This window comes from Grus americana, chromosome 3 (assembly GCF_028858705.1).
Source record: "Grus americana isolate bGruAme1 chromosome 3, bGruAme1.mat, whole genome shotgun sequence".
NCBI classification, from domain to species: domain Eukaryota; kingdom Metazoa; phylum Chordata; class Aves; order Gruiformes; family Gruidae; genus Grus; species Grus americana.
In genome coordinates this window covers 32,854,220-32,881,914 of record NC_072854.1, presented here as the reverse complement: position 1 = coordinate 32,881,914, position 27,695 = coordinate 32,854,220, and the positions used below count along the sequence as shown (strand labels likewise).

General features: G+C 36.7%; 1 protein-coding gene across 5 annotated transcripts in view; it reads right to left on the bottom strand.

The window, feature by feature from the left end:
* Positions 1 to 311: 311 nt before the first annotated feature.
* The window catches only part of FAM135A (family with sequence similarity 135 member A), a 93,706-nt gene continuing 66,322 nt past the window's right edge, over positions 312 to 27,695 (bottom strand). For 4 of the 5 annotated variants that reach the window (XM_054819037.1, XM_054819038.1, XM_054819039.1 and 1 more), the window contains 7 exons: positions 26,318 to 26,478; positions 24,507 to 24,598; positions 22,337 to 22,434; positions 16,537 to 16,688; positions 14,638 to 14,748; positions 2,508 to 2,621; positions 312 to 1,770 (listed from right to left, as the gene is read on the bottom strand). In XM_054819037.1, the coding sequence (XP_054675012.1) occupies positions 1,565 to 1,770; positions 2,508 to 2,621; positions 14,638 to 14,748; positions 16,537 to 16,688; positions 22,337 to 22,434; positions 24,507 to 24,598; positions 26,318 to 26,478 (934 nt within the window). In that variant the 3' untranslated portion in view covers positions 312 to 1,564. Of the gene's footprint in view, positions 1,771 to 2,507; positions 2,622 to 14,637; positions 14,749 to 16,536; positions 16,689 to 22,336; positions 22,435 to 24,506; positions 24,599 to 26,317; positions 26,479 to 27,695 lie in introns of those variants that run through there. The other variant, XR_008576220.1, reaches the window with a different exon arrangement.

The following is a 27,695-nucleotide window of genomic DNA, read 5'->3' as shown; positions in this document are numbered from 1 at the left end:
AATAAAAGTAGGTACTGTTAGCATGGGAATGCATTTAAGATATCTTTGTCATAAAGACTTGCCTAATACAACTCTAATAAAATACTCTTTTAAGTGTGTACATTGCTGAACTGTAGGTGGTCACCTGAAACTTGTAAGCTACAGAAAGAAAAAAAAATATTACAAAGAATGTATTAACAAATCAAATGCAAACTCACTTCATTATAAACTATTATTGCTATATTCATTTCAAATAATACAAAATTATTAATTATATACAAAAAAGCCTCCCCAGAATTTTGGTAATTAGCAGAGCATTTCAGTTTCTTTAATTGCTTCCATTAGAGTAATTTGTTCATTTTATTAACACCAGATGCAATAACACAATGCTAAAAATAAACATGCATTATACAACAAATTTCTATTTTTCAAAAAAATGTTCATTACAATTAGTGAATGCACATGTAACTCTTTCCCCCCACCTTTAGTGAATTATTGTTTGAAACAGACAGAAGGGAAGGAAGGGGAAACCAAACTTAATGCTATTCAGCACCAGTAGAAAGTCAAGAGACCTTTAACATTCCTGTATATCAAAAACATTTTATCTGTATCACTAAACAGGTAAAGTTTACAATATTGTCCCATTTGAAGATGTATTGATTTATATTTACAATACTTTGTAGTCAATAAAACATTTTAACAATATTTAAAAATTGCTTAAATTCATAAAAGTATTGCAGAAATTTATAACATTTACTTATTTTAAGTACATACAAGTAAGCCCATGTAAAACTGTCTGTGTTCATCTGAAGAACTGACAGAGTAAGGAGCAATTTTAATACATTTCGCAAAACCCCAATTATTTGAAGGCAGCTATCATTTAACATTCAAAAATCCTTAGTTGCCATTTGCTTCTGAAAACTAAAGTTCCAGTAATAAAATTGAGTATGTAAACTAACATGTTTTTGAGATCAGTAGAAAATATATTCCCACAGGCATAACATATTCAACAATGATGATAATGACTTTGTAGAAAACTGTTAAGCTGTAGTGATATCTGAACAGACAACTCCGTAACGGTCTTTGCGAGACCCACAGATACAGTCGGTTTTAAATATCCAGTATTTTAGCAGCTCATTGTGTTTCCAGTTAAGCTTCCTACAGTGCTAAAATACGACAACTGAAGGTATAAGACCTTATTAGAATTTTAAAATCCAATTTATTTTGGCATCTAAAGCCTCTTGTAAAATGTAGCCAAGTAACATTGACTTCTGTAGTTGAAGAGCCAATAATAAACCAACCAAAAGTACACACTGTGCTTTAATCTCCAAATAATTAGGTACCCAAAATTAAGAAAAAGTAATAGAAAAGTAAAAAGAACAAAATAAAAAAAATATTGCACAGCCACATTACCTAGAAAGTAAAGTTGATGTTAAAAAGCCCTAAGTGTGGATGATATAAATTATCTTCCATATAAAAAGTATAAATATCTCTTAAAATACAGCTGCAGCTATACTTTAATACCACACATTATTTGATTCATCTGTTAATGAGGTAATAACCAAGTGTCTTACAATGCTTTTCTCTACTGAAAATATTTTAGGGCAGCAACAAGAAAGAATTTTTCTAAAAATATTTCTGAATCAAGAACAGCAATGTGTGCAGCTCTCCCTATGAGAGAATCTGCTGTATTGGGTAATGCATTAATTACATTGTAACGAACCAAATTACATTCCTTATTTTGAAGAACTGGCAGAAGCAGGTTCTGGATCATTTCAGCATAAATTGGTCCTGTAGAGGAAAAGGAAAGTTGTACTATGTGAATCACCAGAAACAAACACAGTTCTTTGACCTTGAACTCAAAATGAATACATTCCAGAAGAAGAGAGGTTTTATGCTGTTGTTAAGATAAAATATACAGAAAGTTTAATTTCCTCAGAAATCTTGGAAAAATAATTTCAAGGTATGCATTTGAGTATTTGTACATTTATAGTGAGAATGTGCTCATCAGTACGAATTTATTACACTGTGTAAAAGGTATTTATTTGTCAATACATAATGCGAGAATGCAAATGTCTAGGATGTCTCAACAGTGAATACAACAACCAGTCATCACTGAAAATGGGAAAACTATCTTTTCTTTCAGTGCCAGTATTAAGATTCAACTAAGTACAGCCCACACGCTCAACACTACAACTTGATGTCCTCAAAAATCAAAGCTATTTGTCCTCCCTGTTCACAGAGTAACACACCAGGGGCTGTGTTCATCCCACATAACTTTCAGCAAAGTCTGTCAGCTAGAAATTTATTCAGTCTTTTCTTCTTCTGCATGTAATAGAACAGGACAGATCCAGAAAGCAATTCATCTCCCACATGTATTTTCTCTCTCCATTACTACAGAGTAAGCCCAGAGTGTCTAAACACATAACAGAGGTGCCTCAGTTAAGCACCCAAAATTAAATGGGATAAATCTGAGATCCATGAGGTTTAACCTGAGTGGTCTGTTTATTTTGCAGGAAATTTATTACCTGATTGTTTATCCTTTAAAGCTGTTTTACACATCTCAATGCGAGCAGAGTGATAAGGGACATAACGATCCTGCAGAGAGCCTACTAACACGATGTTTTTGAAGTAATGAAGACCTACAGGAAAAGAGAAAAAGGTATCTATTATAACGAATTCCTTGACAATTGCTACAGAATAAACATTTTAGAACTGAAATTTGGCACCAATTTATTACAAGGTCTTGCACAAAAAGGCAGAAAAATAAATTATGACAGAGCCACAGAATAATAAAATGTTGAGTACCAGCCCTTCCTCCGTACATATTTCAATACCTACGGGTGTGACCCAGTTGTGATGTTTCCCATTTAAACAGAGTATGGTTCAAACCTTCGTCTTGCTCTTTAGGAATAAAGTGGTTGGCTTCTGGCTGACAGAAGGGAGTAAAGCCTCTGCACTGCTTAAAGAAACCTAAAGATGGATGATGCCTTGTCTTCACTGATGTTTCAGTCAATCAAGATTAATGCCTAAGCATCAACAAGGACACGACATAAACCTCCTAGTGCAGGTGCCCCTATCAGGTACTGCCTCACTATAAGGTTTGGCCAGCTCGAGCACAGGTGCGGGGTCCACCCAACACAACCCTCCAAATATAATTAAACCTTTATAGTTAAACCCAGACCTCCTACTCCTTGGAAAATCACTCTAATAGTAAGACGGTGCAAAGGTAGGAACTCCCAGTAATGACAGAGTTACAGTCCCTAAGACATTTAATTGTTATGTTTTCTCTAAAAAGCTTCAGCAGATTTCCAGTGTTGCCCATCTGCTTTAGGCCAAATGCAATGGAGCATTTCAGGAAAACAGGTTGCCTTTGCTTTAGAACACCCTCTTCTGAATATCACAGCCGTCTACAGTTAAATACAAAGGCAACTGTTAGGCAAAACCGGAAAATGCTCAGACAGTTTAGGCATAGGTAAAGGTAAGCTAAACTGAAAAGCAGCCAGCCTGAATGGCTCTCTGGGAATCTCCTAGGTGCTAGGTGCTTACATCTTATCATTGGTAGGTTTGATCCAACTCTTATTTGCACCAGAGCTAATGAATTTTACACTGGTGCTATTAGCCCTGCTTTTAATTTCCAGAGAACAATGGTCAGAACCTGTAACTATTAGTTTTTAATTTACAAAATGTACTTCGTTCATGCTGAGAATTATACTGCAAATAAAGTTATTCCTCAAAAGTGCTTCTTGGAATCTGCAGCAAACATTTCCTATGTTAATCTCCACAAATCAAACTTTTCTTTCATTAAAAAAAGAGATCTGATTTTGTAGGAAAAAGAAATTATTTCCTACCTGTGCTTCAGAAGCTATACTGCCAGGATAAAGTTCTGGGTTCTAGTTTCTCTGTTTGGTTCAGACCAAACATCTACTAAGTATTAATACATATCTGTTCCTAAAGCCGTCAATAGAGCCCAAGGTGAAAAATCTTTCCTTTTTTTCAGAGGTTATTTGCTAACTTTCAATATTTTGTATACTCCATGTGATGAAGACTACATCTCCAACCAAGTCAGTTACAGAAACAATGCTGAACAACTTTAGCATGTGAAAAAGTAAATGGATCTTCCCACATTTCACAGAAAATGGAAAAAAGTTATTTCTGTAAATCTATAAAACCACACAGAAAATGCATCCAAACTAGATCCTGGTTCCTGTCCTCTTCAAACAGGAAATTTGTTTGTGGGTTTTGGTTTTCGGTTTGTTTTTTGCCTGTGCCCCTTGAAAAACAACACTATCTCAAAAGATCAGCTAAATCATTGGAGTCTTTTATTTGACATCTGATGAAAAATGACTGCAGCGAATCTTACATGAAGATGCAGATGCCAGTTCCAAAACTTTGCACTGAGATGAAAAGAATGCATTTGGAATAAATCGAGGACAGGAATTCTCTGCGGGCTAATCTATAATAGTTTTGAAAATTCCTTGGGAGTCTATCTATCTTATATTAAGCTTTTTGATATGTGCCTTCCCTAGAGAAATATCCATTAGCAATCATGTAAAAGATACAAAGAAGTGGACTGCCTAGATCCTGTAATCAACCTGAAGAGGGAAGAGATATCCTGGGGAATCTTTGGAGGAACATCAGTCTACATCAATCAACATTTAAATAGACTCTCTTCATCCTCTCACGTGATATAATACAAACAAAAAACCCCACCCCAAAACCAGGCTTAGGAAATCCCAGTCTAGTAAATTCAGTATCCCCTTTTGGTCACAGTGACTCTTTTTATGCTTTATATTCTGGTCCATAAAAATAATGTTTTGGGCTTCCCTCCATTTTAGGCTTGATAAATATCAGGAATCTTTCGTGACGAAAAAGAGTTTGAGGGAATTCTTCAGTAGGAGCAAAGAAGGCATATAGGGTATTTCATAAACATGGGGTTTACTGCTTAAATATTCTTGGGCGGCTTTTCTTTGGGTGGCTCTTTGTGCCTATTTTGAGGAAAAAAGTCCAAGTCTTATGTCTTGAAGTCATTTATTCTGACATAGTTTGTGTGACCTATATAGACCACATATGACTATATGCATGGGAAAGAGAGGAGTCAACATGGTATGTGTAAATGTACAGAGCCTAGAACCCCTTGGATTTGTACAACATGAGGTTATTCAAACCATTTGTCAATGAGAAGGAACTGCATGGTGTTAACAGAATCCTTTCTGCTCTCCAGACAGGCTATGGGACTACTCAGGACACAGGCACAAAATGGTCTCTAATATGTAGATGTGCAGTCCTAAACTGTGCCTAAATTAAGCGTACTTGTGGACAAAGAAGCAACTTATCACAATCTTTCATTTATATAGCAATAAAAACTGGCCCACCAGTCACCTTTACACGTTGTTCTTTCACTTACTTTCTAGACTTTAAATATATTCTACCTTTAATTAAAATAAAAAATCAGGAATAAATTGTGAACAAGAATACAGCTCTGTTAATTCCTGTGACCCACATCTTTATTTTCCCACACCACACATAATACAAGATCTGTCACACATATTACAAAAATCCCAAACTTAAAATTATTCCAAGGAATTAATGAACCATTATTTGTGTAGCAAAATTTTCAGCTGCTGAATTAAGAAACCAACTCCAAAATCTTATTAGGCCAACATTTCCAGATTGTTGTAGTTAGGCAAAAATGCTGGAAGATTAAAACCTAATTCTATCAGAACAAAATACATTTGAAACTCATCACATCATATTATCTCCTGAATAGATCACACATTTTTGCAGAGTACTATAAAAAATACTGAGTTTGTCATTAACTAGAAAGTACTGACTAAATTTTTCAACAGGATTTGAAACAGCTTGGGAAAGAGCAATCCAAGTGAAAAATCACTGCTGAAACAACAAGCTTTGTCCCATATAACAGAATGTTCTTTCCTGTAGTAACAAACCTTTAATGGGCTTTCAAAATCTTTATGGTCAACCTTATCACCTAATGGAACTCCAATCTCAGTCGAAGTGAATTTAAGCTTACACAGAGAGCACTATTTCTGTCATTTAACCATCGTGCCATTCATGTCTGCCAGTGAATTAGTCATTATTGAATTAATGATATCTATAAATTCATGAACAATTTTTCCAAATAATATGCCAAGTGGAAAAATCTGTCTGGAACAGCAGGTACAAAAACGTGGTAACTCGTAACTAACTGCAGTCACAGAGGAATAAATTTTTATATATGTTCAGGCACCACAATCAGATGTTGAGTCTGCCCTCTAGCTATAACCAACACCCAAGCAGGGAATGGGAGATGGAGCCACTGCTACAATGGGCTGCTGACATTCTCTGAGAGTTGTATGACAAAAAGGATGACAAAACTCCACACCACTGGCCTTTAACTAATTCAAAACAAGGCTTCGATTATTTGCAATGGACAACATTCACTGTGGATACCACAGAGTTCTTGAGCGTAATCAAATCAAAATCACTTATGATAAGCTTAAAAAAAAAAAAAGTACGACAATCTGATGTCATTAAGTAAGCTGCCATTTTCCTTAGGAATATACTAATCACAGAATGCTGGAATAGAGTAATTTATGCTGGAAGAGACCTTTGAAGATCATCTGATCCTACCTACTTAGTCAAAGCAGAGCCAACCCTACAGGTAGCTCAGGGTCATAGAATCACAGAATCATAGAATGGTTTGGGTTGGAAGGGACCTTAAAGATCATCTAGTTCCAACCCCCCTGCCATAGGCAGGGACACTCTCCACTAAATCAGGCTGCCCAAAGCCCCAACCAACCTGGCCTTGAACACTTCCAGGGAGGGGACATCCACAACCTCTCTGGGCAACCTGTTCCAGTGCCCCACCACCCTCATTGTAAAAAATTTCTTCCTTCTATCTAATCTAAATCTACCCTCTTTCAGTTTAAACGCATTGCCCCTTGTCCTATGCACTACATGCCCTTGTAAAAAGTCCCTCTCCAGCTTTCCTGTAGGCCCCCTTCAGGCACCAGAAGGCTGCTATAAGGTGTCCCCGGAGCCTTCTCTTCTCCAGGCTGAACAACCCCAACTCTCTCAGACTGTTCTCATAGGAGAGGTGCTTCAGCCCTCTGCTCATCTTTGTGGCCCTCCTCTGGACTCGCTCCACCAGCTCCAGGTCCTTCTAATGTTGGGAACCCCAGAGCTGGATGCAGTACTCCAGGCTGGGGTCTCACGAGAGCGGAGTAGAGGGGGAGAATCACCTCCCTCGACCTGCTGGTCATGCTTCTTTTGATGTAGCCCAGGATACGGCTGGCTTTCTGGGCTGCAAGCGCATATTGCCAGCTCATGTTGAGCTTCTCATCAATCAACACCCCCTTATACCTGGTTGCTTTGACTTGAAGGAAACGTCTCAGTTTTGTCAAGGTACAATACTCCCAACATTTTCTTCAATTCTGTCCAATTCCATACTTGTTTGGAAATAGGGATTTGGAAGCTTTCCCAAAAACGCAGTCTGGAACTAGGGACTTCAAAAATTACCCCCTGGAATACAGCCCAGCCACCCCCTGCAGCTGGTCTTCCTCACTGCTTTGTGAAGTTAACACATCACATAGAGCTAGTATTGTGCCCCAAAAATTCAAGCATTGAGATCCTGAGTCAACTGAGGTCTGAGATTAAGATGCCATGGTACAGATACAAGGAAGCTCAGACTTTCAGCTGCAGCCCCACAAGAACACTGATTAGGGAGCTAGATTTACATCAACTTAAGAGCTTCATGTCAGCTCAAACTCTGCCTTCAAGATTTTACTTTAAAGAACTTGGCTCCAGATGCTATGGAACCTACCAGATTCTTCCAACACTGTTGGAAGAGACCTACCGAGGGCTAGGAAGTCCTTCCTCTTAGCAGAGCTGATTAAGTTAGTCTCCAGGCCATGCTACCAATAGGGATGCTATTTCAATTCTAGCCTCATCCTCATTGTGAGATATGAACAGGCACTCCCTCAAGTCAAGAGCTGAAATGCTTTTTGCCCTTCACAAAGCCAAATAGCACCAAGTAAGCTAAGCTGACATCCTGGACATAACAGACATTGCAAAGAAGAGAACCTGTCAATCATGCTTATTCACTGCTGATCTGTCGTTAACATGGACATAAATGAAAACCAAAACAAACGTCTTTTACTCCTTTCATAGATTAGGAAAATGCACATTTTAAAGGGGGGAGATAAGGCAATAAACAAGCACATTAGAATTCTGCTAATGAAGACCTGTGGAAGTACTAAGACCTATGAATCTGAGCCTACCTACATAAGTACAAAAATATCCCAGAAGAGATTATGGCTGTACAGTCACATTTGTGAACTCTGTGGCGTAAGAGGAACAGAACTGTAGAGCAAACCCGTTGGTATTAAGATTCCCTCATCCATTATAATGCCCATTTTCATGACAGTTTACTTTGGACTAGCTCAGTCTGGTCCTGTGGATGCAGCGTGCATTGGCTGCTAAAGCTGATTCATTGTGTTCTGAAGTAAACAGGGATCATGAAGAGATTTGCTTCTGAATGCGTTCCTGAGTGCTAATGTGGGCATATTCTACAGCTGAGAAACAGGACTTAAAAAAAGTTCAGAACTAAAGCTGAAGTAGAAGAACTTGCAATGCCAAAGTTTGTTGCAGCAAGCACTCCTGCCAGCGAGCAAATTCGTAACTAGGACAGAAAACATCATTTTGAGGTTTACTTTACAGAAGCCAGTCTCAGCTTCTGGCACATATCATTATTCATTATAGGAGAACGTGTTCTGTCCAAAGGTTTGGAGTAAGTCTACTCACCAAGTCCTTAATTGCAAATGATCAATCGCAATTTATATCAAATCGGGATCTGTCTCCAGGGTCTTCAGTTAATGTTGTTTCTGGTGACTGACTAGCTCAAGTTTCTGCAGGCAAAGACCAACTGATGGAACTGGGCTCTTTGTTTTGAATACTTGTACAGACCAGTGTATTGGCATTCTAAACAAGGTATTCACACACAAAAGTCTTGACTGAGACAAAAGCCAGGCCTACATATAAATGAAACCGTTCTCTCACTGCCAATTTCTTAACATATAAGGCAGGGTCTCTGAACCCATCAAAAATGACCACGTGAAGTACCATGAACAAGAAAGGGCAGATTTGTTGAGTGGCAGTAGCTACAAATCAAGAATTTACAGTTTATTCTCCTGGACTCCCTGGAATATGTTAATTTTTATGAAAAATGTAACTAGCTGAGTATAAATTGTAAATAAGGTAAGTATCAGAATATTCTAATTGAAGAGGGGAAGAAAAAAGAAGAAAAAAACCCCCTGAACTTCTCTTGTTTACCTTGCACAAAACAAAGTGAATTAGAGGAGCTGGGAGAAGTGCTTAGGACAGTGCTCAAGATGCTCCTGAAAGCACCTTCAGTTTCACTGCAGCTACTCCCTTTCCGCTTCCGCAGATGAAAATTACTATATTTGTAATACAATTATGTATTTGAATACACTGATCAAATGCGTATCCTTCCTTAATCTCTTACAAGAAAAATCTTCTGATTATTATTATTTTGATGATGTGCCAAAAAAACAGTTGGCATTTCATAAGCTAGCTGATTTTTACACTTGATGTTAGAAGGTAAACATGAAGGTGTAGTTATCACTTGTAGAAAATACTTAAGCATAACCAATTGATTAAGTGGAAACAGAAATCAGGAGCTGTGCAAATTCCAAAACTTGTCACTGAATCCCTACATGGTGCTCTGCTGCTCAACTCATTCCCGCACTAGTTTCTAATAATACTTAACTCATTCTCCATTATCCCTTTAAGGACAGGTCTGCATAATTATCATTTTGTAAGTTTTATGGCAAATGTCAACTGCTCAGTTACAAAAAGTACCCATTTCTGCTACGTGGATAGACTATACTAACATCTAAAATCCAAGCAATCAGAAAATAGATGACCATATATTTTTTATTTTTGTGTCTAAAAATCTTCTTATCAAGTTAATTTCAAAAAAATTAAATTCTTAATTTTTGTTGAATCTTTAATACTACAACATGAAACACTATACATAATGCAGAATTTTTCATGCAACATTCATCTATGCAACAACAGTTGTGTGGTATTGAACATGTCCTCATAGCTGGCATCCTGGTGTTTGTCACAGTATGAAATCAACAATCATTTCCAAGGCCCCCAGAAATTACCACACAGACTGCAGCTGCTGAAGACATGACAAGCCGATTTCAAGGAGATTGTTGTCAAAGAACGTAATTCTAAACATCATCATTATGAAGAAGCAATGTCAGAAAACTACATTCTCCAGTGGGTTGAAGACAATATAAACCTCTCAACTGCCAACATAAAGTGACCAGTGCTTGAAGTAATTTAAAATTCAAGAAATAGCATAAACTTTAACTCTCTTCATTTTGAATAAATAATCGTATTACCTTTTGTTCCTTATAAGCAAATAAGGTCAGCTTTTGCTCTTATCAGCAATTAGCAATGTCGATAATTGTAAGACAGAAAATAGCTCTAACTTATTAGACTTTTGAATGGTCAAGTCCAGAAAGAAAACATCCAGGGTTTTTTTCAAAAACAACAATCCAATCAGAAAAAAGTCTCAACTTCTTCCCACAACCTTATATTCTCTGAAATAAAGATTTCTTTTCATAGGGTGACCTATTACATGGCCTGAAAAATTACTGGTTTTGTAATTCTTAAACTTGAAGATAACATATAAGTGGGCTTTTTAAGGTTGCTTGAAGAAGTTACCTTTTTAAAGTCACTCCTTCTGCTTTAACAAACTTGATAGCTGGGCAATGAATGAGTTCTACTTGACTTTTAAAAAACATTCTACAACTATAACACTCTATGAAGTGTATAAAAGCAAAACTAGTTGACAGACAAGCCACATACAATGCCACAGAAAAACAGAGACATAGAACAGCAGTTAATCATCACCACTTGTCATTTGCTGTAATTTATTGAATCAATCATTTCAAAAGGCATTTACAATTTTAAGAATCAATTCCTGTTTATACACCAGAAACAGATAAAGAGAATTACTAAAACAAGTTATCTGTCATTCTGCCTTGACAAATTACTTGAAAATGAAATTGAAATGTTCCCAGAGTTCACTTGCTAAATGAGAGCTAACTGTATCTTCAATACTAGATCTGAGGAAATTCTGCAAACAAAACTCTTATCCAGATACACTTCTAAAAGAACAACCAAATGATCACATTCTAAATCACAGATATCTGTGGTTAGGTGAATGCATTTCCTTTTCATTTAAGAATATTAACATCATTTAATGACAACAACAATTTTTAATGAAAATTTTGTCACTTAAATGAATCACTGTTCCAGCACAGTTATATCTACCAGGCACAACATAGCATATTAACCAATTTATGCCAAGTTTTCTGGAAAATAGCCAACTTGACTTAGCCCCAGCTATTTTTAAAACAAACAAACAAATCAGACCATGACTAATGATAATAAGCATCTACTGCTTGAGTATGAACCACATTTATGTCACACTTTCAGCTTTTATCGCAGAACTGGGTAATTATCATTCACTGCTATCAAAGGATGAAATAAAATACACAAATAGCAGCACTGTAACAACTGTAACTTAGGAAAATCTATTTGTTTCTTACTGGATGCTTTAAAAAAATCTTATTAAAAGATTTTTACAGTAAAGGAAAACTGAGGTAGAGAACCTAAAGAAACTGAAAAGAGCAAGTTCTGGGTAAGTATTGCTTCAGCAAGTAATGACAGGCTGACTTACACTGTACTAAGGAAGAGCTGCATGATGTAGATGGGAGGGATTTATTCATGATATATTTGTAATTTTTCAGTTTCATTTTTTCAGTTGCAAAGGTTCTTTAAAAGGTCTGAACCTATTGTGAGGTAAGAATTTTGCATATGCTCAGAAGACTCACAATTCTTTTTGCAGTCACGTATAAAACCTGCTTCTGATAGAATACTCTGTAAGCTCTCTGCATTAAAGCATTAAAACTCTTTCCACAACAGATTCTTCTAAGAGGGATCTCTGGGAAGAGAAAGAGCTCAGAAATTTTGGCAGCAGCAGAGAAACTGACTGGTGCTGCTTCTGACTATGTGATCCAAGAGCCTGAGGTGATGTCCAGCCATGAAGCCCAACCTGGCCCCAAATGGAGAGGAAAAAGCAAGACTGGTAAAAATGTTTGTCATAGATCCTCCTAGATGCATTGTTGTGATAGAAGTTCCATCTGAACATGAGGAAAAAGTTCTTTACTTTGAGGGTGACAGAGCACTGGAACAGGCTGCCCAGAGAGGTTGTGGTGTCTCCTTCTCCAGAGATACTCAGAACTCGCCTGGACGCAATCCTGTGCAACCTGCTATAGGTCATCCTGCTTTAGCAGGGGGGTTGGACTAGATGATCTCCCCTACTGTTCTGTGACTCTGTGACAGAAACAGCACTGAGAAAGACTTATCAGAAATGTGTTCATGACAGCAAAATTTCTGGTATTAACTGGTCCTGCTCCAGGACTAAAAACGGAGAACGGATACGAGCACAGTTTTATTGTGTCTGAATGGTGCTAAGCATCAGTATTTACTGGAGCTTTTTTAAGGGTGGAAGAGGAAATGCTCAACTGTACTTTCACCTACAATACTCGACAGAAATTAGGAAATTCATCCATTTTGGAGGTAAGCAACAAGACAATGTGTTTAACAGAGATGTCCTCTGGCCAAATTTGAGAACTACAGCCACAAACCACGGGGCTGAGACCTAGACACTCAAAACATCACCTGCCGATCCACAGCCACTTTTAGGGATAATCTCAAAACCAACTGGACCACAGCAGAGTCCAAATAGTAGCAAGTTTTGCTGCCTTAGGGAATTTCCCAGCTGCAAAGCCAGCATCTGAAGAAGACACCACATTAAGCAGCAACAGATATTTCTGCATCTTAAGACTCCTGTTTTCATATAAAGTTACAAAAATCAAGAGAAGTTGCAAGATCAGGGCTATACTTCTCAACAGTGTTGTCAATCTCTTGCATATAGCCTGGGGTAAAGTCATTTCTGGAAACACCTATGTTTAGAATCCCTATAGAGAACAGTATGCAAATTCTCTGGATCAAAAATCTGAAAAGAAACTGTACAGTTAGGGGAATCCCAAACTCCTCTCAGCTCGTGTTTGAGAGTCAAGCACAGCCAATACCGTACGCCCACTGAATGAACAAAGAGATGGCAGGACAGAAAATATGTTGTATTTCTAGAACTGACAACAATACATAAATAAAGTGTCTCTAGTCATGTTGAGATATATACACACAAAACTAAGGAATAGCAAATTCTTTAAAGCGAACTGATTAATTAGTCTGATGATCTCTATAACACGTCCCACAACCTTACCCAGCATCCACTGTGTAACTTCTCAGAAGCTTATAACTTCTGTTTAGGGTCAAATATTTATTTTCAGAAGACTGAAAAGCTACATTGAGAGTACTTCAGTTGATGGTTATCCTGTTGTTCCAATAATTTTTAACTTTGCAGTTCACCTTTAAATACCAGTTCAGCCTTAAATGTCACCTTATCAGCAGCAAAATCACTTTGTCACAGTAGATTTTGAACAGAAGGGGAAAAAAATCCCAAGTTTTTCTAAAATCAGGTTTTGATCAACATTCTGTCTTATCTATGATTTTTTTTTCTTGCTCCTTATTCTTTTCTGCTTCTTCCAAGTCGTGTAAGTTTTATATTCTCAAGAGCTAGATGTCAGTCTTTTTCTGCCCATATCTTTGTACCACTTTGCTCTCAACAAAATTAAATCTTTGACACTCTACAAATATTTTGATGGAGAAACGTGCTCAGATTTTTCACAAAACACCATGAGCATCTCTGGCCCACAACTGCTTGCCTGACACACATTTAGAAAGACCTGTCAGATGAATCTTCGATAACTTTGTAATGTTTAATAGAAACTACCCCCCAACTGGCACATTCTTCACTGCCAAAACTGGCTCTCAGTCACCACTTGAATTAAGAATATCCATAGAATCATAGAATCATTTTGGTTGGAAAAGACCTTTAAGATCATTAAGTCCAACTGTTACTCAAACCAAAGAAAATTGTATGAATGATATGGTATGAATAATTTCATTTGTTTTTTTAGTTATAGTACAACTTCTCCTTTCTCTATCAAAATGAGTTTTTGTTTTCCCTGACCATCTTAATGAGGAAATAAAAGACAGGTTAGCAAAAACTTTAAAGCAGAACTTTACATTTATAGAATAGGTAAGAAAAATAGATACAGAAGGAGGTAATCCTAAATGTTTATGTACTTGACTTCTCACAATGAAATCACTAGCTTCAGTGGCTCAAGAAGAAGCTGATATAGAGAGATATATATACACATACATGCACATATACATTTCTATGCCAGCATAATGGCTGCACTCAGAACTTCTGCTCATTAGTTAGGAAGGAAAGTATCAAACCAATGGTCCATCTCTGCAACAAAAATGGTTTATTGTTTATTTTACTTGAAGAATATGGGACTAAACCCAAAGTAACTCTCATATAAACTGAAACATGAGCTTGTCTGAATTTTTTTTCTAGGTTTCCTATTCATATTTATGTACAGTGGCCTTTAAAAGACAGTAAGTATTAGCAAAGCTTACCTGCTTTTTTACTAAGTTTGTATAAGAAGGTTTGTCGTGGATCTGAATGGTCTCGACACGTCAATTGCAATAAAGATCCAGACTTCTTCCACTTCTGCATAAACCACAGTCCTGTATTGTTAGGTACAACATAAGTAGAGATCCACAATGAAATATGAAAACTAATCAAACTTAAGTAAAAGTATGTAAAGTTCACATATTGAGCTCCTCAGATGTTAGTTTTATTTTTCATGTCAATATTGTCAAGCCCAGAAACATTTAACAGTTTTATTCATTAGTCTTTCCTGTCTATACATAATAAAGCATGAAGACCATTATTTCCACTAGTGTACATGCCTTTCTAGAAAAAAATAGTTATACTTACAAAAAGTGAAAATACATTAATAAGTTACCCATAAGGGAACATACAAACTCTGTTCCAATAATTTACAGAATATTAGAACATTTTGATCTTGAAATATGTAGCACTAAACAACAAGCATTACTTCTCAGATTTCTAAAAATAACTTTATAGAACCACTGAATTCATTAAATATAACTTGAATAAAGGAAGCAGAATTTTCTGGGAGGAAAATCACAATATTCTATTTTCTGAGATGCTGTACCGTCTTTATTAGTCAATGAACAAAGCCAGCTGGCTAACTGTCTCTTCAGAAAACCTTCTCTCCCTTGCCAAGCAAAAGAAAAGCAAGTAACCAAGCCCTTACAGCCTCAAGAATGTGTTGATTCAACCCTCAAGGAAATAGTTATCTTTTACTGAAGCAATTTATTGAAGGCCATTAATGGATACACACAATATTGTAATTCAGTCTTCAATACCCATTACTTATTATTATCTTGGTATTTCCAAAATCTTAAGGAGGTTGAAATGTAGACAAAGATTACTATATGAAAAGCACATTTTGTACAGTCTTCAACTATAAAAGAGATTAAATACTCCAGAAATCCTTATTTTTTCAGTGAATATATTCTGGATTATACTTTGATAGCTTTAACCTTAATCCTGAAGTGAACCTCTCTGCTAGTGTATTGAGGGCTATAAACAGTACCATTTCAACCACATCCAAAGAGCTCTTAATGTTCCCCTTGCTTCTGTAAACTCAACAGTAACTCCAGTTTGCCAGCAATTCCTGTCCACTTTTCTTAAGCTCAACACATGGGAGTTAAAAGTTTTTCCTCCTCATTTTTGTATGAAACAAAATAATAAAACCATCAATAAACAAACGGGCATTAAAGAAAGTAATTCATGATTTTTAGAGTGTTTTTTTTAAAAGAGTTTAATGAACATGTTTATATTTAGTGAAAATAAGCGTTACTCATTTTGGGTTTGGGCTCTCCAAGGTAAGTGGTAAACTCAGAAACAAGTTTTCATTTAAAAATGTGATGCAACCTGAAAATATTTTCTAATGTTTATTTCAAAAGTCAGTAGTTTCTACAAGTTCTCCTAGACTTACATTTAATCTTTAGAAAAACAGACATTCCTAAGGTACAAACACATCTGTAGAAATGCACTGCAGGTTGTAAGGTTTACTGTAGGACATTTTTGAGACAGAAAAGACACTACGAGTAATTCAGAATTATTTTAATGCGTTACCTACTTGTTTTGCAGATTAAGTATATTAAAATTCATTTTATAATAAAATGGACTCAACACATTAAAACTGGAGTTTCTTTGTGATGTAACAGAAAACCTGAATCAAAGACATGGCAAAACGCTTACGTCAACCATTTCTTGCACATCCTTCTATTGATACTTTCTAACTCTCCTCTCTTCTTATAACAGTGAAACGTGCACTCTCTCATAATCAAAGTAATGCAGAAATGCGCCCCCCACATGAAACTAAGTGCATTTCAAAGACAATCTCCCCTAAACTTATACAACTGAAAAGAATACTTTACCTGTATTAACAAGAGCACTGCTGTTGTAGAGGGTACCAAGATGTGGTCCTGACAGAGACAGGAAGGTATGAAGTTTGTTGAGGTAATATTTAAATCGAGGTCTCGTGAGCACTGAACGGATTATTAAATTACCCAGCGAGTGTCCAATAAAGCTGTTTAAAAAAGAAAAAACAGCATAACATAGAATTTGATGGCAATCTTTTTTTTTTTCCTTTTAAACAGAGAAAAATAAAACTGGTGTCATAAAATGCTGAAAGACCATAAGAAAAAAATTAATGAAAAGTTTCCATTCAGCAGCCTGTATTTTAGGTGACACAGAAAACAGCTTGTCCGTATCTCCCAAGCTGCACAAACTCATTACAAACATGTTTTGAGCTCCTCCAGCATTATTTTATACATCATTTTTGAAAAGCTAGTGAAAACCAACTATCCTTCCACCAGCATCTCCCACCCAAAACCAAGATTATTTCTGGTTGTATTTCCCTTAGCACCAAGTATTCAGAAAATATTTGATGAGCTGAGTATGACTGAATGAATCACTATGTTTGCACGTGATGGCCTTCAGTATGAGTTACTGAAACAACCTAGTGGAGAAGGATTCCCAAAGTACTCCTACAAGGGGGAAAACCATTAATTAACTGGATCTGATTATTTTAAAAGAGAAGCAACATCTCAAATCTGCTTAGCAGTTGGACCAAAATAAGTGATGATCAGCTTGAGCGAGGCAATTGAAGGATATCTGTCTGCCAGGAGAACATTACGTTTAGTTGTTTCCCTGGTTAAGCTAGTTAGGGGAAAGATGGATGGGACTCTTTAGCTTCTTGTACCTAAGAATAATCATAACTTAATCTGAGGTGCCTACTGTCATACCCACAAGTCTGTATAAAGCATTTCTTTAGAAGGGACACAACAAAATAAAGCAATTCTAGTTATTATGCAGTTATGCCTACAGATTCCTGCTGAGATAAGGACCACACCCTCCTAAGCAGTGAATTAAAGACATTATGGTAGAAACAAGACTCACAAAATTAGAAGGAAAAACTGTCTCCCTGTTTTACGAATGTAATCTCAGGACACGGGGAGAACAGACAACCATCCAAAAATATACAGTAGAACTATCGTGGCTGGATCATGTATATGCCACAACATTACACCCATAAAATCATCCTTCCTGTTTGCTCTGTATCACTACATTCATCAACAAAAATAGGTAAAACAAAGCTACCAGTAATATCTGTGTAAAATACAATGCTAAAAAAATCACTTGACTGTTTAATTGCTTCCCATGCAAGAACGACTGACTCCAAAAATTCCAATTTAAAGCTAAATGAAAAAAAAATCAAACATTAGATTATAGAATGGCAGGATCACTCCTGAACTCCTAAACTCTGACATAATTATATGTTTCTATGAAAGAATAGGCTATTTGTTCATTACCAATACATAGTTTAAGCATATACACATATTATTCTCATTCGCTTTTCCTACTAAATTTTCAAAACTGCTGCAATATCAGAAATTCTTTGCCGCAGCTTGCCATGTTTGCCTAACTAATTTAGAAATGAAAGATATGTATCCTCTGTGCTGTCAACACAACAGCCGCGCATTTGCAAAACAAAATACTGAGCTGCTGACTCTCTTGAATACTAAAATTTAAAACCATTCTCTCGGAATACATCATAAAGTCCCCACAAGAAAAACAAAACCATAGATTTCTTTAGGAACAAGAAAATGTCCACAGAAATTGAGTGAGTTTATCCTGAAGATGATCTGCATCACACAATTGCTCTTGAATAAAAGAGATTATTTTCTAAAGAAGATCTGAACATTAGCAGAGATGTTCTCTTGACAGTTCTCTGACAGTTCATCCGCTATTTATTAAATGTCATAAAAGGAAGAGAAACTCTTACATTGTACCATAACAAAGGCCAATTTAATCACTGGAAAACACAGTGATCCATCAATCAATCTTATCATCCTCAAGAATACAGGCATACCTGAACCAAAATGTCAGAAACATGAAAGATCCATTTGAGGAAAAAAAGGTGCTCACAATTAGCTATGTGAAGGTACCTCAAAGATTAACACTTGTTCTTAATTTGTAAAGACTTAAGAATAATAACAAAGGATACAGTAATATGTTCAAATTCAGATGTTTAGGTGTACACATAATAAGCCTTTAACATTATTTTCTAATAGAGAAAGGTTTAAGGATTTGCTCAAATCAAAAAGGAAAAGGGAGGAAAAGGAAAACCCTTCAAAAAGAGTTTTGAACGTTTAAGACAAAAACGTAACCCATCCTACCCACTGTTTCGGATACCTGCAACTGCGGGATGCTCTGCAAAACCAATGCGTGTCTGAACAGTAGGTGGCAATATTACCATCTCTTGAATGCAAGATACACTAACACACTGAAGTAATAGAATTACACTGTAGTATTTAGATGTGCTTTATGGTGCACGTCTACCAAGTCAGATTATACTGGGAAATTAGACACAGTAAAACTGCATTATTCTGTGCTAACTAACAAAAAATCCTGTCCAGCTATAAAAATTCATGGAAGAAAAAAAAAAAAATCCATCAAAAGCCATAATCAAAAAGGTGATGAAACAATGAAGAGATGTTTTAATATATGCATAGCATTAAAAATTGTTTTCTTTATTTGTGAGCCAATGTTACTTAGGGAAGAGGATGACAAGCTGAATAACCCAACTGAGGTGAAAGTCCAGTACAGGTCATCAGAAATTTATGTAAGACCTGACATGAGGAAAATGGTTTCTGAAACTACACTCTAAGAGCATGTGGTTTATTTCCCAGCTATGTGATGACCTGGGAAGGCTTCCATCCTCACAGATACTCAAAACTTGAAGAGGTATGACAGAGCAATTTGACTTGCTTCAAAGTTGCATTAACCTTAAAGGTGGCACTAGTCTGAGTGGGTAACTGGTCCAGATGATCTCCAGAGGACCCCTCAACCTGGAGTATTCTGTAATTCTTCACCAGACAGTTGTTTTATAAGACAAATTGCTGTTGGTTTGAATCAAGCTTCCAGTTCATGCTTGCTACACACTTGTAGTGAGCACAAAGATTTTGTTCAGAGGAGATGAATGCACACATTGGGTAGTGTACTGGTGCAGTAACTGGTATTAGCTTTGGCAGTACCAAAAATGTTGGTTCACTGAATGTGACACTGTAGTACAGCTCTGGGTTCTGATGGTACAGGGAGCACCTTTTCTTATCTCAGTGTAAGAATGTCACACAATAAATAGAGTTTTGCCACTACTTGAAGGCACGAGGCTTTCCATTGACCTGACAGCACAGAATCTCAGAACTTCTCTTGACTTGTCTTGGTCTGAGCAGATTTTAGCTGGTTTTAGCTGTGACAACAATTGTCTGGCAGTGAAGTAACAAGTGAGGCTTACAGTTGCTTTAGTTTCACTATAGTTTCTATTAATAACAAGTAGTTATTCTGTGTGGCTTGAACTGTGTTATCACTAAAGTGTGGTGTGGAAGACTGCAGACCCAGGTGAGGTCCCCAACAGTCTATTAATGGTCACTGCAGACGCACAATCTTACAACTCAGGAAAGAAAGGCAGTACTAAGGATAAAAGAGAACGGGGGGGGGAAGAAAAGAGTAAATGGGAAACAAAGGAAAGAGCATGTGGACAGACTGAAAAAATCTGAAAATAAATCCAGACAGACCCAAGGCCAAGGAGGCAGAAAGGCCCACTGCGAACATCATTCTCCTTACACTGAAGCCCCAGGATGCTGATGTTCCACTGCTTAAGGAAGACAGAAACCACCAGTCTTAGGAGCCAGACAGCTGCTGGAAGGGGACCCTACCACCTGAGAAAAGATACTAGAAACTTTCTGTGTAACAACTTTAGCCATACTAATAATGGGACTTTTCTACATTAATCTGGACTATGAATTTTAGTAGTACTACAACTAGACTAATAGTAATTTTTTGCGGCATTTTTAATGAGATTATTAAAACACTAGTTGGACTAACAATAAATTCTTAGCTCTGAAGTGTGTTCCCTTTTGCCTGTAACAAGACTTGGAATGTAAAAGAGGAACTGAACAGGTATTGCTGACACACAATGCTGTTGGCTTTTTTGACACACAAAATCATTATAGGTCTGGAGACTGATTTTTAATTTGACTCAGCTATTGAGCAGCACTCATACAGAGAACACTTCCTTTAGTAAAGTTTTTCCTTTGAGGAAAAACTAGAATCATTCAGGAGAGCATGGCTAACTGGCACAACGTCCACTTTCTTTATAGTGGGATAGCCAAAACGAGGTAGGAATGCATCGGCTATCTGAACAAAGGATTTCTCAATAGTACTTTCCTGGGCTTTCTGGGTCATCCCTTCAAGGAATTGCATATAAGCACATCTCCTTCTGAAAGCTCACTCATGTAGCTATCAGGAAACAGCTGCAGGATTTGCTAATAAGTTTAAGTTTCACATAAGAAAAGGTAAAGTTGAGAGTTGGAGACTTCTGCTTTGGCAGGGCCAAACACAAGTGTACACTTTGAAAAAGAAACCAAAATAAAAATTGATAATTTATTTTTTCTTTCAAGTGACAAGTAATAAATAAAACTGAAAAAATATTTACAAACTGAAAATCTTATGAGAGAAGCAAACCAAAAGCAAAGGAGAATTCAGTTCTTGGGTACGAACAACAAGAAGGTAACTGGGTGGGTCTGCTCATTGCAGCCTTCAAGACCACAGCATGAGAGAGAAGATGTCAGCGTGTGCTCATGGGTTACAGAACTCTCCTCTCCCTGCACAGAGGGTGCTAACGTGCAGTCTGCGTAACACAGTCACAGGATGCCTTGGGTTTTTTGTTTGGGTTTTTTTTTTAAATTTAGACAAAATGAACCATGTCAAATCTTGCCCATCTCAAAATAGAAACATTTGTTTAAAAAGTGAGATTATGTTTAAACATGTTAGGTGTTTTATCTAGCTGAATAAAGGGCTACCAAACACATGACTATGCAGAAACTTGTAGAAAATGCATGTGACTAGCAAGTAAAAAAAAACTTCCAGATGTACAGTTTGAGGATGCCTAAACAAATGGATGAAGTCAGGCTTGAATTTGCTCCTTTCATCTATTGATGAGCTAACTCCAGCAACACAGCTGAGTCAGTGAGGCAGTCTGCCCAAACAGTGTATCCTAGTTGGAGAAAATAAATGGAATGGGTATTCCCTGGAAGTAACTGAAAAAGGAAACAGGAATGCATAGACTGGGATGAGCCTTCCATTAAAATATAAAACATGCTTTTTTGCAGATGAAACAATCAGAAAACATCAAAATGATGAAATATTTTTTTCATACAGCTGCCCTTCAACATCACAGATAAGATGGAATTTCCCTGTAGGAATGACAAGGTAGACAGTCTGCTATGTCATACTTGGTGAAGAGACTATAAAATCAGAAGAAAGCTAACTTTATCTTGACATAGTGCTATTACAGTTTCCTTCAACTTTCTCAAAATATTATCTGTTTTTCTGCAGAACCCTACCACACAGGATCTGAGGAAGCACAGGCTTAAATGTAATGCTTAACTGCCGTAAAACCACCAACAGAACTAGGTGAGCTTACAACACTGTTCAGCTTCCTTTCAGCTGGGAATTCCCTCTCTCTCCTTTGTCCTTTCCCCTACTCACCCCCCATCCCTGAGTTTCTCCTTCCCACCTCTCTTTTGGCCTGCTCCTGAGCATCACAGTTCAGAACAACACAGGGCTCTAGTTTTAAGTTTATTTCTAGAAATAGTATAGAACAGATATTACCTGATTTTTGAAAGGGTTAGATTATAAATTTGTATATACTGTATAATTTCATCTAAAAGGCGATCTGTCATGGAATCAAAATCAGCAAAGGTATCATTCTGTAAAATAAAAGAAATAAAAAATAATAACTGTATTTTCTAATGCAGCAATATACATTCTGCATTCAGTCTGAATTCTTATTCCCCAGTGTTTTGATCAACAACACACAAATAAAAGCATCCACATTAACTCTGAATACAAACACTACAGCTAGTTATAATTTTTTCAAGTTTTTTTTTTTTGTAACATGGAATAAAGTGACACACATTTTACTGTAAGTCTACTTTCTTCTAATATACCAAAACAAATCTTAACATTACACTGCCAGCCTTACTTCTAAGCCTTACCCTACACATAATCTTATCTGTAGGGAAACAGAGAACCAAACTGCATATTCAAAACTAAATCACACTGCCCAGGAAACAGAAATGAGACAATTACTGCAACAGCAAAAAGAGTCTATATTAGTACTGTTTATTCAAAACAAAACAAAAAAAAAAACCCTGAAAGCCTTATCCCGGTTCACAGCTGATTCTCTACAACAATTAGCAGTAAGAAATTAAAAAAGAGGTAGGCAAAGCCTGCCTAAAACTTTTCAACACACGTTCCAAAGGATCTGTGCAAAAATCTGTAGTGTTCAACATATTGATAAACGATCTGGGAAAGGGAAGAGGGAGAATAATGAGAGGTTGGAGTTTGGAGACAAAATCAAATATCCAGGATAGTCAAATCTAGAACCAACCAGAACTTCAGAAGAATCTTACAGTACTGCATGCCTGGGTGATAAAACGGCAAGAAATGCAAAACAATGTTACACAGGGAAAAACAGCCCTAAACATATATGCAAGCAATAATCTATACATCTGCGTTCTATATAATCAGCTATGTTAGGAAAGCAAGGAAAGAATACAAAATATCAATACAGCATTTTGTAAGTCTGTAGTGCACAAGCATCTTAAATGCCCTGTCTAGTTCTGATCATCCTATGTTAAATGATAAGAAGTTTGAAAGTTGTCAGGGAAGGATTACCATGGATGACCAGAAACTGTTTCACATGTGATCCTGAGAAATACTGAATGGAGTAAGTCTCTTCAGTTGCCTCCTGAGGGAGAAATTACGCTTGTTTATAAAATACTTAATTACTAAAGTGGAAAATAGGGAATGATTATTGACTATGGTTTTTTTTTTTTTCCAAAACAAGCTGTGGGGCGATTTGTTTCAATTTCCTTGTTTGCAACTGAATTAGTAATGTATGTGAACCACAGAATTAATCTCAACTGTATGCTGTGGGAACTGGAATTAAAAACATTCCAAAAGAATCGGCCAACATTAAGGAGAAAAGTCCATCAGTAGCTATTAGCCTCACTGGTCTCAATGGAATTCCCAAATCAGAAAGTTTTAGAATTGCTGACTGCCAAAACCTATAGGGCTAGAGAACAGAAAGCATGGATTGGTGCCTGTCCAGCTGGTTTCGCAAAGCATCCCAGCAGCTATTGCCAGAAAAACACTATTGCACTAAATGAACTTTTTGTTTGAGCCATCGAAGAGACTTTTTGTTCTGAAGTATATCTAATACAATATGTAACACAAAAAAAAATTAAAAATTGGTCTCCTGTGCTTTGTCAAGTTTACTTCATCTGAAAATAATAAAATTCACAACAGTTTAACACAAGAGGTAATTTGATACTGGTTCAGTGCCATGATATGGATCTTACAGTACACTGACAAAAGAACAAGAGACAGGTATTTTGTATTTCTCAGATCCTGTGAAAGAACACATCTCCCTTCTTGCCACACCAGTTTTCACAATCACGATTTTTACCATTAATATCGAGGATATTTAATCTACAATCCTAACTGATTATGGTGAGAACTTAGGAGATATCAGTACACACAACAAAATGGCAGCAACAGATGTTACTCCTTAAACATTTACTTTCAATATCATACTAAGTTTTCTAGTTAGTTTAACGAAAGCCATAGATCGGAGAATAGCCATGGATACCGTGAAAATATAATAAAAATATACAGAATGTGGTAAACTGCAACATGATAGTGCCATTAAATAAACATGTCTGAAGATGTACACTGTTTATTGCTTTACAAAAATTCTTTTTTTGTTGGCAAATACCTGATTCCTTTCGGACATAAGAAAATCTATTCTCCCTCCAGGCAGCCCTAGCTCAATGTAAGTCTTCACTAATCTTAGATCTGCGCTGTTACCTTAAAAGGAAAAACAATCAAGAGTTAGATACTGCAAAGTTAACTTGCAATAAAAGCACTTAGAATACTGAAACGAACCTACCGCACAACTTTATATTTAAACACAGCTAAGTATATTCTCAGCCCTAATTAAAATTCAGGAAGACTCAGGAAGATAAACTGCAATGCCAAATTTAGTCACAAAACCGTCTATAAAAATGACATTCAATGCAGACACTGGTTTAAAAAAGCAAGGATTTAAGAAGTCATGTTTGATTTTGTCTTAGCGTCCAACAGATACACAGCACTGTGAACATTACATTCTTGAAAACCTAATTAACTTTGATGAAAATCAATTAAAGAATTGAGAGCTAGCTTAAAGAATTCAGTGAAAGAGCAAGGAATAAGGGCAAGTCGTAAACATTTTCATAGAATAAAAAGGCAGAGTGGACTGTCAGCAGATAAAGCTACATTTAGACTGGTACCCAAGACAGCAAATGCTGAAGTTTAACTAGCATCCTGAAGATTCCTCTACATCAATGAGCATGTATGCTTTTGAAGAAAGAGTACCCTTTCTGCCTTAATTAGAGAACAAGATTTTTATTTAAATCTGTTATTAATAGGAAAGAACTTGTATGAACTGACCATTTTATAGGAAAATTCTAACTATATGGACTTTTCTAAGGCTTCAAATACATGGTTTTTTAACAACAGGTTTTTGGCCAAGTTAACTTTGGTGTCAATTCTAGGTACGCAATAGCGCTTGAACATCTGCGCTAGTAAGAATGAATACTTCTGAGTTCCATTTTAAAAGCACTTACCAAAGGATGCTTTCTGCCCAGAGGAAGAAAGAAAAGCTATTTTTTTTTTTTTTAAACTTAGGAATCTGAAAAATGAACAAGAAGGCTGTGCAGTGTCAGTCCAGTCCAATATTCTATTGCCCTCTTGTGTTTCCTTACATTGCTACTTTCAGAAGCTTCTCAAAAAAAAGACAAAAACGTTGATGGCAGAAAGCTGTGACTATCTTAACTAGAGGGGATATTATTTCTTAACATGCACATACACTTTGAACTAAAAGCAGGTGAATATATTCAAGCTATTTAAACATTCCAATCCTCCTTTCAACTACCAAGAGATTTTCTCACTCCTACTACAGTAGCATCTCTGTCCTTGGAAATATTCAAAACCCAACTGGGTTGGGTCCTGGGCAACCTGCTGTGAGTGACCCTGCTTTGAGCAGGCAGTTACACTATCTCCTGAGATCCCTTCCAACCTCAACCACTCTGTGACTCAGTAATCTAATCTTTTAAAACCTTATAAAGACTTGACTGCATTTTACATATACTTTTTTTTTTCTAACAAGACACACATATTTTATTTTCCTTGACAATGTAACATTACAAATTCTAAACAAAACTGTTTTGTTAGTAACTCCATTCTATTACCACGATATGGCTGTATACCTGTATAACATAAAAAACCTGAAGATGTATCTAACGTGAGGTATGGAATAAAATGGGTTTATATGCATGAAAGTTTTACTAAAGACAAATGTTACATAAAATTCTTAATTTAAATGATTCTATGGAACACACTGTCAAATGTAGCAGTACAACATCAGATCCCCATTTCCCTGCAGTGGACCTATTTCAGAAGCGTTCAGTTCAGAGTTCAAATGACAAAAGCTAAACTTGACCGGTAACCTGAACTGCTATCTCATTATCACATTTCCCAGCATACCATCTAGGCCATGGACGCAGACTATGAGATGTATTCCTTCTTCTGAACAGTCATCCTCTTCCATACTGAAATAAGGTATTGAAGAAGCCAGTTTGAAAACGTCACTATACATAAATCCAGGAAGTTTGAGTTGCTTCAATTCTTCTTTAGCCTGCAGAAAACTGGAACAAAATTGTATTTATGATAAAACAACATTTACTATTGCCAGACAAACATAGTGTCTCCTAGGATACAGTTTTCTACTGTCTTTTTACTTTGTCTTCTATGTAATTAATATAAAGGATAACATTTATCAAATTACTGTCTTCACAAAAAAAGACAGTTCCTCAAAATATTTTTTACTGTGGCTTCTTACAGCCTCTTTTCCTCTGTAACAAAATCCATACCCCAAGGTCTACTCTTCTCTGTCCTTTGAACACTTCTGCAAACTCTGCAGTATTTCTGAAACCACTGAAGATTCTGAGTTAGTTCTGGTCTCGAGCAAGCAACAGCTTTGTTCATGTGCAATAACAAAATTACAGGAATTATAATTAATCAGAAGTCAAGGTAAAGATTTCCACTGACTTGTGATAATTCTTGCCAAACTTAAAAACCTATTTCCAAGGTCAGCAGAGAGCTGAAGCCAGTGCTGCAACTGCCCAACAGAGTGTCTCTCTGGTAGGCTGAATAACTGATACGTGCTTCAGAAGCAGCCAGATCCAGACCTCTCATCTTTTACATGTTATATGAAGGCATACACTGTACGGTTTCCAATAGCTGAGCTCCCCACATGCTAGGGGTTCCTTGTGTTCCTCCCTTTCTTCCCCTTCCCTTAGTTTTTTGTGTATGACCTTCCTACCTAATTAATTACATATCAGTTTCCCTGCAGCACTTCAAGCTTTATGCTTCCTTACGCTTCTTTCCTCTGCGTGATCCCTCACAGCATCATGCTGTATTCCATTCTCTTCTGCCTGCTCACTGTTTTCCTCCCATTCTACTTCTTGGTCTCTGTCTTCCCAGCTTTATCTTTAGGTCATTCTTCACTAACTGGCAAGAGCAAGCCTCAGTGAAGTCAGCCTGCACAGAAACCACTGCAGGCAGGTGGTCTTATCACTCCACAGCAGAAGTTACTTAGTTTGTACTCAAGGCATGTTTTCTGAACTGAACGTACCGAGGTTGGTTCTCTACGGAGCAGATCATGCCCTCTGGAATTGCAGTTATCCCACACTCTGGGAAACTCTGCTTTCCCCAAGGCCAAGTCCTTGATTTTACTCAGTTCCCTCTTTCTTTTATTGTTACAGAACACCCTAAATAGTCTCTGCTTTTCATCCCTCTCATTCCATTCCAGTACTCATTCTCCAGTTATTTCAGAAGTTACTTTTCTGTCCACTTCCAACCT